This window comes from Seriola aureovittata, chromosome 12, assembly GCF_021018895.1.
Source record: "Seriola aureovittata isolate HTS-2021-v1 ecotype China chromosome 12, ASM2101889v1, whole genome shotgun sequence".
NCBI lineage: Eukaryota > Metazoa > Chordata > Actinopteri > Carangiformes > Carangidae > Seriola > Seriola aureovittata.
Genome location: NC_079375.1, coordinates 6,721,054 through 6,734,754, shown reverse-complemented (window position 1 = coordinate 6,734,754; position 13,701 = coordinate 6,721,054). Strand labels below are relative to the sequence as shown.

The window sequence follows — 13,701 nt, the reverse complement described above, 5'->3', positions numbered from 1 at the left end:
TTCCCAGCTTATGAATAGAAAAAAAAAAGCAAGGTCACCCTGACTTGAAACTGTGATACGTGACCTGTTAGACTTCAATTACTGCACAAGGAAATACTGCTTAAAATGTTTTTTCACACGTAGATTCGAGAATCTGATACCGTAATGAAACAGAGGCTTTATCCTGCCTGAAGATGTCGTATTGTTTCTTACATCATAATTTCTTACACTAGTATTTGGGAACGTCTTGTAACATGAAATCACTCAGACTTTCACCAGGGGGAGGTATAATCTCAAAGATCAGACAGGGAGTTCCCTGAGTCATCCTGACTGACACGTACAGGTTCATACAACAGCTGACAAACAGACCCTTAATGGAAAAGCCTTCATTAGATAAAGAGCTTAAAGACCACTACATCTAAACCCAGCCTCAGTCCCAAAAGACAAGCTAACTATAGGATCACTGAGCTATGTGGAAGCAGGACACTTAATACAGTGCACAGACTGTTACTGAATACTGATAATATGTTACTGCTACTACTGCTGCCCAATTTGGAATTGGCACTAACTCTAATATTGACACTGATATGCTAACCCATACCAAAAATGCTAATAAATGATGTAAACACTAATTCTATTACCAGCAGGAATATCAATTGTGTAATAACACTACACATTTTTAGTATAACACCAATTATTCGAGGGTCATTTCACACACATTGCAAGTTTGTCCTATCGGCCTATTCAAATTATTATCTGTGATAAAAGACTTTTAAAAGTTTACATCTGTTCGTATAAGAATTTTAATCTTAACCTTAATGTTACATTTAACATTATATAAAACACTTTATGAAAATATCATGTTGCATATTATGCTAATTTTCTTGAGCTAACATAGTGATACTGTCAAACACAAGTGCTATTAATGACCTAGTTAATAATAATGCGCCTAATATTCCCACTTGAATTACTAATATACTTTTAACATCATAATATGCTAAAATTAATTTTATTCTCATAGTCACTGCTTGTGCTAGCTGAGCACACATTAGAGCAGTTTAAAGCATGGTTATAGTGTAGGACGGCCGTAGAGACAATCTTAAGTGTTTATGGACATTAAACAGCCAATTTTATATTCACGCCTACCTGATTATTTCACTAGAGACAGGTTTAAAGCAACAGTACAACATTTTCTCTTGCTGAGCGTTAAATCAGTAGCTAGAGATGATTGATAGCACTCCCATGCTTAATATAAACACTGAAAACAGAGGGAAATAACTAGCCTGGCTCTGACTAAAGGAAGCAAAATCCATTTTCCAGTACCTCTCAAACTCCCTAGATACCACATTATATCTTGTTTGTTTAATATGTAAAAACCAAAATGTGAGTTATGGTTTTATCAGGGGTCATGTGTGGGACTATTTCTTAGCCGGGAGTAGTCATCGTGGTGGGGTGGGGTGGGCAGACAACAAGCAGAAACTCCTGAATGTCACTGAACCCAGACAAGAAATAGTCCAGCACATGACCCTCCAGCAAAACCACAACTTGATACCTTACAAACTCATCAGTTCTCCCCATGATGAATAAACTGGCCTTTACGTGTAGAAGTGGCGGAGTTCCTCTTTAAAACACGTATGCATTGGTATATTCTACTGGAAGCAGCAAATTTGCAACACAGTCAAGGGTGAATGTGAGGTTGAAAGGACACAAATGTGTTGAAATAAGATGAGAATATTAGGGAACACCCCAACGAAACTACTTCACTTGTTACTCACAAACAGCTTGCACAGCTGTTTGCCATTGAGACTCACGGTTTGGAAAGAGATGAGGTTAGAAATCAGACTCAGGCCAAGCAGACAGCTTCAGGCTGTTTCCGTAGGAAGGTGAGGACACATGAGCCTGGCGGAGACATGACTGTTTGACCTTGTCAGGCGCTCGGCACATCTGTGTGTCTATTTTCATTAGTTGTATGTTTTGTATTGTCATTCAAGGGCTTGTTGTTCCAGATTTTACTCTTGGCTGCGTTGAGAACAACACATCCGCTTTAAGAGTGGAAACACGATACTGTGTTCGAGACAGAGCTCTTTCTGTGGCCTCTTTCATTTGAGATTGTATCAAGCTATTGTAGTGCTGATGACTTAAACTCTTTGTTCTTTTTATGGGTCAGAGTGGGAAGGCCAAGAATTAATTTAGTTACTTAAGGAGAGTAGGAAGACCTCTCCCCACAGCACTTTTCACTGCATGAACATGACAGCAGCGACGCTTATGGGAGATGGTGTAAAAAAAACAAAAACAGTCAGGCGAACCTCATGCCAGCAGAGATTGAATCTCGCCAAAGTTTAAGTGGCCAAGGAGATAAGAAAGAAGGAGGATGGTTAAGGGAAAAAGCTGGGAGTCGATCTTAAATCAGCTGTAGCATTTTAGATCCAGGGCTTTATATTATATTATATCACATGTTTTAAGTAATGCATAAGTTAAAATGCACACAGATGAGCCACCATAGACATTTAAATAACATTTTGCTGAAGAAAGGACGTCGAACTCCTTATGAAGTGATCGGGACAATTAAGAATCATTTGGGCCGTACTGCTTTCACAATAAAAGTCTTGAGGCTGAGCCTGCAGCACCCCAGCATAGCGTGATTAAAAACTGACAAACCTACAGACATACGTTTATGATAAACTTTTAATTAAAGTCACTTTCTATGTATAATCTACATGCACCTGTCAGATCAAAAAGATGGATTTCCAACACACATTTTGGAAAAAAAAGAAAATTGAAGATAATGAAAAGATCTATGCCAGAGTATAAATAACTTTAATTCTCAACCTCAAATCCCACTGTGGAACTACTTGAGCACAATTTTCTCATTATCAGATTAAGATTTTTACATTCAAAAAGTGGGTTAGATTATAAAATATGACACTAAATGATACCAAACAGTGAATACAAGTAGATCTGAAATCATCTTTCAAATGAGAGGATTTGTTGCTTTTCTTTTTAATTGTTTCAATAATTTAGGTTTTTTTTTTTTTTTTTTGTAATTTTGAGGTTTGGAAACAAAACAGGCATTATGAAGGGGTCACTTTGGGATCTGGGCACTTCTGACTATTTTCTGAATTTTTACAAACCAAACAAACAATCAGTTAATTGAAAAATTATCAGCAGGTTAATCCATATTACAAATGATCATTAGTTGCAATCTCATAGAAAACAGTTCAAATGATCTCAGTCTCAACCAACTAGTACTTTTGACACTTTAAGTATCAATAAATATTCCTGAATATATTTGCGTGCTTATATTAATTTGTGTGGTATTATTGCTTTTACTGAAGTAACAGACCTGAATACTTCCTCCGCCACTCTTTGCACATGGATACTTATGAAGTTGAGTTATGATGTTCCTGCCATGTTTTCCAGGGACACTAACTCCTAACTTGCCAGCAGCTATTGTAGTGGCCACATTCCCAAGCCTGAAAGGGACAACCCTTCCTTAAACAAAATAAACTTCATGACATGTCATTGTGTCAGAACTGGGCGTCGTTTTTCCTGGCCATAGATTTATAAGTGACTGAAATGGGCAGGGAGGAGGAGGTGAGGAAAGTAAAAAATGTGACGAGAGATAAAGTAATCGGTGGAGTATAAATAGGGATGCACTGAGGAGATGCTGATTTACAGTCAGGTTACTTTCAAACAATCAGCTTGCTCTATTTTGTTTGACAGTTTTCAAATCTCTATTGTCAGATAGGCTCAGTGGTGCTGAGCAGGTAGTAGTGTACAGTTAGCGTTGTGTTGGCAGCTGGTGGTTTTGACAAAGAGGTTCTGTTTCAGTTTTGCGTCTCTTGAGAACCAAAACAGCGAGTTAAAGTGGCTGAAAGCTCCACAAAGCTGCCAAATGGTGTTGATCCTCAGAGGTATCAGCAACCACAAGCTTTTTTTTATATAACCATCAATAGTTTACTTCAGTATATATATTTAAAATACAGCATCTTTGCATCATTTTGCGGAAAGCGGGACTCTAGGACCATGCAGGGGCATTAGCCAATGAGCTGAGAGCCACAAAGCAGGCTCATGGGCAGCAGGTGTTCGAGACTAACTGCCTCCACAGTGTCAGTGACTCAGACTATAGTGTGTGTGTTTTTGTTTTTTTTAAATCAATGATGTTTTATATTCATTTTCAGCTCTCAAGGTGTCCAGCATGCCAACAATGATAATGCTAACATGCTAATGTTCAGCAGGTAATCTTTAGCATGATCACTGTCTTAGTTTAGCTTGGTAGCATGCTAATATTCGTGATGGGAAAGTCAATGTCCATATTTGGTCATGAACTAAAGTATTTGACAAATTAAAATCCATTCAATAGTTGTTGAGGTATTTGAGTCCATACCAAAGTGGTGGACGGACCAGCATACCTCCAGCCACACCCCAACTGTGGTTAAAAACTAAAAAGAAAGTTTATTAAAGTTGATCATGTGACACATTTAAAATAATGCAATGACACACATACACACATCTGTTTACCATGTGGTTTTATTGAAACCCTGGGTTATCCTTTCCTAAAACACTGATGTGGTAAGCACACTTAAAACATGAACAGTGAAATATAAAAAAGTTAGAGAATATAACAACATCTAGAGAGAGAGAGACCCATCTTCTTTGGTCTCTTTCTCAGATCTTTCTTTTCTTTTTTTTTCTTTTTTTTTCCTTTTTTTACAGCAGTACAAAACCAATAGACCCAATCAACAAAGTGTGTAAATTTAGTGGTGTGAGTTTTGTGTTAATGGATGCTTTGATATCCAGGGACACCAAGACTTTAAACACACAGGAAATACTAATATTAAGTGCACTTTAACCATACTTGTTTTTTACATCCACCATCTTGCTTATGTTCTTTCCACATATATATTCTTGCTATATGATTGTAGCTTGCAGATACAGATACAAATATCTCATAACAGGAGCAGAAAGCTAGCCTATAGCATTCATCTTAATATCACATAAACAATTTTTGCACTACTTCAAGTCTCAAAACACTGGAGCAGATGAAGGACACAACCCAAACAGCTGCATTGCGAACCGGTTCCGGGAAAATGAAACCATCAAAAAAAACACCTTTCTTTGAACTCTTGGATTTCCAATTGTCTAAATATTTTCTTGGCTTGCTAGTATTGAATTTTTCTTTTTTTCTATATTTCATCCATTAGCAGTTTAGATGAGAAATGCTGCTCGGCAGTTTTTTTTATAAGTGGACTCAAATTTAAAACAAACTTAAGGCAGAGCATTGACATATACATTATGCAAAAAAAAAAATCATACAAAAACATTATAATAAGCCGCCATTTACTTTGGTTTTTCATCATGTGTCATCACGGACTATGTTTACATGCACACTGTATTCTGGCTGTTAGCTTGTATCTTTGTCAGAGTCATGTTCGGGAGATTCTGTTAAAAGCTTACTCATATCCAGACATCCCAAACATCCCTGTATACATGAAATAATTGCGTATTTTAAGTCTTATGATGGGCACAGGACTTTGACATTTTTGGCTTATATCAGCATGTTCCAGCAATCACATTCAGGTCTCTCATAATCAAGATAAGAGTCTATACAGGTCACTGGAAGCAATGTTTGACATTTACATGCTCCAACACGTGGGGCCTCACTAATTAAAGGGGAATATTGTTGTACGTGTAAACATAGCCATTGACCTCAACCTCTTCCTCTTCTCTCCCCATTCTCTCTCTCTAAGGTCCTAAGGCTGGCAGTATACTTCACACAAAATCAAATCTGGCAGGTTTGGGACCAAAAAAAGCATAAGTTGGATTTGATGATTCAGGTTGGCTGGATGGACTTTGAAAAGGCCTGAAAATGGCCTCTTATTGTATTCTTACTATTTTGTTCTACCAGAACTATAGCAAAATTAAAACAAAAATAAAAAAAAATTACAATCTTATTTTCAGAGGAAATTTCAAACAGAGTGACCGTGATCACGACAGACAAGCTCCTCGAACCGGTGTGGAAACCATTACACAAACAGACACAGTGAGTACACCCGCATCTGCTCACAACAACGTATTTGGCACCAGTTTGACAGCCTTTAAAAACATGCCATATTGAATTTTATTTGGAGCATACTGCTGGCCTAACATCCGTCCTCTTCCCTCAAGCACTGACAAACACCAGGCGTGTGGAGTAGATCAGGTCGGCCAGGTAGAGGAGGAAGTTCAGAGCGGTGAGCACGGCCACCGCCATGAGCTTATCCCACACACACAGCCCCTGGGTGCTGCTGCAACCGGACGGCCTTTGTTTTGTTCCGCCGTGCTTGGGGTCAAAGTTGAAGATGGGCCAGATGATGGTCGCCGACAGATAGAGGACCACAGCCAGCAGGGCATAGGCAGACAGGAAGCGGGCAAACGGGAAAGGGAGGCAGCCGGTGCACTCGCCTATGCAGAGCAGGATGATGGCCGCTGACAGGATGAAGCAGATGCAGTAGACGGACATGCAGTACTTGAGTGCATCGTGACGGTCGTAGAGCACGGGGTCGCTGATGAAGACAAAGATGATGCAGGCCACAAAGGTCTCGCAGACTTTCAGCAGGCCTGGGGCTGTGGCCATGTAGCCGGCCACCTCGCCTGGACGCGCCTTACTGATGCTCACCTCGCTTATGTAGGCGATGGTGGCCAGGCAGGAGAAGACAGTTGACACGATGCGGTAGTTACGGACCTCACTCGGGCCTGTGGACCCCTTGAGGAAGTAGAGGGGGAAGATGATGGAGGCGGACAGGCAGAGCAGGGCAGCATAGCAGGCGAACGTGATAGGGAAGTTCTTCCACGAGACGGGGGCTCTGGTCTGAAGGCCGAACAGCTCCACCAGGAGGATGAGCACAGTTCCGGCGAAGCTGAAGGCCCAGCAGAAGATGCACCAGTCTCCGGTGCCATGGTACAATCTGCCACCATGCACGGCCACGGAGAAGGCCACACAGGAGAAGACCAGGGCTGCCAACCGTGTCCATAGGAGAGGGCTGGAGTGGAGGACTATAGCCATGGTGGGAGATGTAGTGGGCGATGAGAGAAGGGTGATGGCTCTTTTCTTTATTTTCTTTTGGGAGTCACTTCCTCAGATTTTTACCATCAGCCGCTCAGACAGACAGAACTGCAAGAAGAAAAGACAATAAAAAGTATTAGCAGGGTTTTATGTAATCTTTTCTGACCTTTAGATGAAGTACGAGATACGACCACATGAGGGCAACAGCTTTCAATTCTCCTTAAACAGGCAGTACACTCCTACATACCACTTGCTTAGACACACAATGCTGTTATTGTAGTTTTATGAATGGTTGATACAAGCGAAACCATGAAAACACAATTTCAAACCACAAATAATGACTGCACTGTGGTCACACGCGTCACAGCACATTTACATCTGGTCAAATCATCTGGTAAACACTCTGTCTTTTTTCTCTGGTCCTTTCGGGTCCCATCAAACTCCAGACTGCTTTCTCAACAGCATTCCTGCGCTTAGTGCAGCCTGTTTCACCCTGACATTCCTACATGGCCATGTCCTCGGTGACGGGCGTGGCGCCGCAACCTCCACCGACCCCACATCGTGTCTGTCATCGCGCTCCAAACATGACCCTCCTCACTTGTTCCAACTCATCTACACTGCGAGAAGATCTGAAATCTTAAAAAGGCCTCTGAATGTGAATTCTGGACTTTGCTAATGGAAACTGCGTCTTAAAGGCCCTGACAACGTGTTTTCTCATTCGGCTTCTTCCTGTAAGTGATGCGATTCTATGAGAACAGAATTTTTTCTACCAAAGTTAAAGCAGTTTTTTTTTTTTATTTCACATAAGAGGAAAGTGATGGTATGTACTTCATAACACCAATCAATGAATTACTACTCAATACTTTGAATGTCTTATTCCAGTGGTTCAATTATTGCTTATTTAGTCATGAATATTTAAGGTTATAGAGAAATACTTAAGGTTTGAAACCACATTTTCATTGACTTTAAAGAAAGAATACTTCTACGGTGCCATTAGGTCTGGGTTAGGGTTTGCACTTACAACAAAATTATGTATTAATGTATATGTGATGTATTCTTTTGCAATTTTTTTTTTACATTTAGATTGTACATTGATTTATTGGAGTAGACTTACTTACAATTTTGAAAATGGTTGTTTCAGTATAAAAAGTGACCACAATAGCCACAATTGACAATTTCAGGACAATGGTAAACGCTTAGACATGGTGTAACAATAGCACAAGTATAGAAGTGTTATAGAGTTATACAGCAGTATTTTAAATTAAATTAACTTAAGTTTGCCAACAATAGTCAGATAAGCTACTGGTCACAAGGGTGTAGCAATAAAACCCTTGAATATATTGCATAGAGCAATGGTTTGTTTTATTACCCATGAATACAACTTTTCATTTTGCAAGCGAATGAATGAGCAATTTCTTCTTCCAACAGTCACACAGTCTCAGTTTAAAGCTCACGTGGGGACATGTTTTAGCTAGGCCTCGACATCAAATCCTCACACTTGTGAAGATGAAACCAAACACCTAAATTACTTAAATGATTAGTGCATTATCAAAATATTATATTATATTTTACCGCTAGCTTTGGTTGGCTCTGTCTTTGCTTGACTGACAAATGTCGATCAGGATGAAACACTTTGTTGTTAGTTGCTCGATTTAATTCACTCCTCTCTCAAAGTTGGGTTTTTTTTTTTTGTGGCTGCTAAAAATCTGACAAAATGGTGCCTAACTCAACTTCAGACCACATAACACCCTTTCTGAAAATTATAGATAACGTCATGTTTTCAACAAGCCCCGGAGGTGAGCAATCAGGTGTGAATGGTTACACTCAGCTGCCCAAAGCAAGGCAGTGAAGGGTATTTCCAGTTTAGAAAAAAAGATACTCAAACCGCAACCCTTTCCGCAGCTGCACTGACAACTCTGTGATGTAATGATGCTTCTTTCATTAACACAGTACAACATTTACTCTTGCTCCTCTATGAAGGATTTGTTTTGTATGTTGGAGTATAATGGCGTCTACATAAGTATACTCTTATATAGACTACTACTCCTGTCTTGAAGCCAGCTGATATGTTGTGGAGTCTCTCAGCAAAGCAACGAGTCAAGAGAGAAGTTTTTACAGTGAAGAAACACTCTGACCCCATTGGTCGTCCTCCCTTCTGTCCCCTCTGACACCCATCGCCCACTTGGCACTTGGTTTCACAAGTGCTGCACTGCATGTTCCCAGTTTACACAGAGAGGCAATTATAAACAAGGAGAAAAGGCATGTTTACATTAGTCCCATTAAACACCTATGAAACAGTTGGGGCTGGGCAGAGGGAAAAGCTGAACAGTGGCGAGTTATGAATGTAAAAGAAAGAGGCAAAAAGAGACAGAAATGGAAAAAGAAATCCTGCAGGATGACTCACTTGAAGCCAAGAGGGAGGGTAGGTGAAAGTTGGTGAGTGGGAGGGGTGGGGTGGGGGTGAAAAGAGGGAGGGACACGGGGGAAGCCCTGTGCCTCGGCCACAGAAGAACACATAGTTTAAACACAGTGATGGAGTGGAATAGCAAAAGAATGAGTCACCGCCGGGCCCCTCTCTTTCACCCCCCCCCCCCCCCCCCCCCCCCCTTCTTGTAAGATTTTCCAACTTACTGATGTGTTCCAGATGTGCTACAGTCTGGCTGCTGCTGAACAACTGGTAACTTTGTCATATTTGCCAGGTCCTTTCCTTTCCTCTCCTCTCTTTTCCTTTCCTTCCTTCGCTCCTCATAGTCTCATTCGGTGGCTACGCCCTCTTTTTTCCATCAGTTGTCCCTCTCAGCTCAATACCCCCACTCCAGCTTTAAAGTCAAGGTACCAATTATACCTCGTGTAAACCACTCAAAATAAACGTATACAGAGGGTCGTAATGGAAAAATCAATCGGGCCACTCCTGCCGCCATAACTTTGCTGCTTATGGAATCAAGTCAGGAAAGAAATGGGAGAGGAAAATGGCAAATGAGAGAAAAAAAAAGAAAAGAAAAAGAAACAAGAGCTCCGTGTGGAAAAAAGTGTCTTTACGCAGCACAGCATGGAAAACACGACAGGATCATGCAAACAGGGGCACTTCCCCAAATGGAAGAGGTGCTGAAAATAGGTTCACCCATCAGGCTTGCAACAGGACAGCAAACAGGATGTGATACCATTACGCTCCTCCACACAGTCACTCAAACAGCAGGGGAGTGTGTTTCTACACACACACGCGCACACACACACAAACACACACACACACACACACACACACACACACACGTATGCATCATAAGGACAGACGTTCAGGAAACAAGTGTTTGTCTCAGGCTGAGAGGTCATGAGCGCTGCTTGTTTGGTTGTCATGACACAACATCACAAACTCAATTTCAGCCATAATCCACTTACAGGGAATCCGTGGGTCACAGCACAAGACAACAAGACGAGCTCTGTTGGCAAACCATCCCAACGTTTGTGTATGTATGTATGTGTAAGTAACAGCTTAATAGAAGTATATTAGTTTATTAAGGTGCAACCATTGTGGGTTTTCGGAGGGTGAGGAAAAAGACACCATTATCACCCATTTTTTTAACCTTTTCAAACCGAAAAAATCTCAAATATTCAGGATTTTCCCACAGAATACCATTCTTGTCGGCCCAGAGAACAATGTGAAACAACTTTGACACCACCATGAGATACTAAATGTCTATGATGAAACACACACTGATCATTTCTTAAAGGGTCATCGCCCTTTTTGCAAGGCAGATTGACTCACCACATCTTCTCGAGGGAGAGGGGAACTTGGCAACAGTTGCTCATTTAAATGAAGTACAATCAGTATCTTGATAATTCAGGCAAGTGAATCACAATAGCCACAAGGCCCAAAAAGGAGAGTAAAAGTCCTCCATAAACTACTAGTTGTGTTTTAGGTTAATGCAAAGGTTCATTCATTGACAGTCAGGGTGGGTGTGCCGCCTGCCGCACCCTGCTCCCACCACACTACACTACAGCCCAAAACACAAACTGACACAAAAACAAACAGACATATGACTGGGCAATACATTTTGTCAAAGATACTGTCAAGAAAATCAACTTGTGAAAACAAAGTTACACACCCTAAAAATATTACAATAGAAATTCCTAAAAATTTTATAAAATAAAGTTGCTATAAACTCAATAAAAAGCAAATTAAAGTCCTTTAAAACTTAATTTAGTTCTCAACTAAACTCTCAACTGGGTTTTTTTTTTTAAATAGGCACCTTTCCAAGTGTGAACTCAACGATGTCAGAGGAAAGGCTCTTTCTTTAATCTGTGAAGAACTGTACAGAAATCAAATCAAATCAAATCAAATCAAATAAAAGCACTCTATAGCTGCTGACAGAAGGTTATCATACTTTTCCCAAAAGGCAAAAAAAAGGGGCAACAAGTTGCAGCTGAAGAAACCCTTTCCTCTGCCCAAGCTTGCAGTAGGACACTTTCCCTTACCGTGAAATCACCGCATCACATCGGTTTAATCTGAAAGTTGGTTATTACCTCGTGAGCTCTTCTGCTGCTGTTCTCTGTTCTCCAGGTCGGTCCAGAGAGAGAAGGGAGTCGTAGTTTGCACCTCCTCAGCTCCCTGACTGAATTTACTAGCAGCTCAGGGGAGCAGCTCCCCGCCCAGCGAACCAAATTAGGCATCAAATGTCTGCATCGTTATTCACATCTGTGTGAATTCCTCCTCCTCCTCCTCCTCCTCCTCCTCCTCTCTGCTGCTAAACACACCCAGTGTAGTGCAGCAGAGGTTTATCCTTCTTTAAAATGACATTTCTGGATTAGTTTTGCACATGTTACCTGGCTGGCTGCGTCGTGGAAATAAATCTAAAGTTAAATTGATATTTTTATATCTCTTAACAATTATATCTCTCCTGTATTTCTCTTGAATCCCCCCTTCTCTGTGTTGTGCTGTTAATGGAGATTTGCGTGTAAGTCTGTTTATTTATTTAATGTTAATATTCACTTGGAAATAGACAAGGTGTGAATAAAACTAAAGGGGAGTTCCCCCCCTGTCCGGATATTACTAATAAGATTGTCGTCATTCTTATTTTCATTCCTCTCCATCATTGTTACTATCGATACGGATCGGATAAGCTAAATATTTGTCAGTGCTCCCTGTTCTGTGTCATCGCACTCTGAGATTATTTGTATGTGCTGCTTAGCAACTGCCGTAGTAACCCCTGGCAACCATATTTATTTCCTGAGAGTTGTAAATTGGCGAGTGTCCTGAGTGTTAAAAAAAAAACCTGTAAGAGAGAGCGAGATCTCTGTCACATGCACATTCTTACGAGACTGCTTTAATTTGTTTAAACTGCACATTTCACTGCGCCATTATAATTTATAGGTGGGCTGTAATGTCAGACACTGGCACAACTGTTTTCTTGTGTTATAGATTTATTCTATTCTGTTCTATTTTTATTCATCACTTATTTACAAAAAGTTGCATGATGTTCTAGTGGACAAAATGAGGTGACAGTGAAAATGACATGATTCATCTCAGAGGTTTTTTTTAAACCAGATTGACTTCCTTTTCAAGAATGATAAAATCTTCTCTCTCTATCTCTTTATTCAGATTCTTCATTGAAAATGTTAGTGAAGTATGTAAGTATTATATGATATTTACCCCTTGTGGTTATAACATTTTTCATTTAGGATAATTGATTTGAGACATTCTCCATGGACACTAGAGTTTGGGATAGGTGATTTTATGTTGAGCTTTAACCAGCTGTGTAGATTTAGCCAAAATTGGATGTGACTGAGCATAAATGAAAAGGTTGACTAATAAAAATTCAATCTGAGATGTACTTGCTTGTAACACAGTAGCTATATTATAGTTGTAATCAGCTATAGGCATATTTAAAATGGTTCCTCATGCAAATTAGGCTATTTCTTAGACTCTATAACTTCTCCTATGAAGAAATTTATATTATCACAATTTTGTTTCGCTGTATTGTCATTCATTATTTTTTCATAAAGTTGCTTCCACTTATTAGTGTCCACAGAAGGAGTTAACATTGTTGGTTGGCAAATACATCAATAAACATTTAGGGTGGGTTTAGGTTGAGTGGGACTCTTAAGAGAGTGGATAGTTCACTGTGTGAGTGTTGATGACCAGTCGCAACAACTGTTGTGTTAGTGCTGAATGCCTGTTGGACAATAAACAGAGGCCCTGATTGGTGAAATGTCACAGCTGTGGTATCACTTTAAAAGTGGCTCACGCAGAAAACCTCATGGTAAGCATGCTGACAAATCTTTTGGAGTGATAAGAAAACAAAATAAAAAAGAGTTAAAGTATAAACTGAATTATCCTTTGAAACAACAACAACTTTCTTACTATTAAATTTGAATATACCAGGCTACACAACAGACTACACAAAAAAAAAAAACAAATTTAAAACATTTCCCCACTCAACATGACAGTGTTAGCTAATGTGGGAGTGGGGATTGCAGGTTGAGTGGGACTATGCAAAAAAACAAACAACCTCATAGCTGTGGGACATGGATCAAAACAAAGAAAGTAATGATGTGTCAATTTATTTTCATAGTACAAGTAGCTACATGAAACAGCAGATGGACATGTACTAATAATAATTCAGAAAATACAACAGCATATAAGAAATCATAATTTAAATGAAATAAATAAATCAAAAAAG

General features: G+C 39.9%; 1 protein-coding gene across 2 annotated transcripts; it reads right to left on the bottom strand.

The window, feature by feature from the left end:
- Positions 1–4,491: 4,491 nt before the first annotated feature.
- On the bottom strand, positions 4,492–11,696 carry myadmb (myeloid associated differentiation marker b). 2 transcript variants are annotated; one of them, XM_056392280.1, is made up of 2 exons: positions 11,546–11,696; positions 4,492–7,132 (listed from the first exon to the last, which is right to left on the bottom strand). In XM_056392280.1, the coding sequence occupies exon 2, from the start codon at positions 7,022–7,024 to the stop codon at positions 6,143–6,145; it is 882 nt and encodes a 293-aa protein (XP_056248255.1). In that variant the 5' UTR covers positions 7,025–7,132; positions 11,546–11,696; the 3' UTR covers positions 4,492–6,142. The 2 variants fall into 2 exon arrangements, with proteins under 2 accessions (XP_056248255.1, XP_056248256.1); XM_056392281.1 differs by having other exon boundaries at positions 11,498–11,677.
- Between the last annotated feature and the right edge of the window lie 2,005 nt (positions 11,697–13,701).

What these genes read in the sequence shown, in the direction of transcription:
- myadmb (XM_056392280.1), bottom strand. Translation starts at nt 7,024, where the DNA reads ATGGCTATAGTCCTCCACTCCAGCCCTCTCCTATGGACACGGTTGGCA.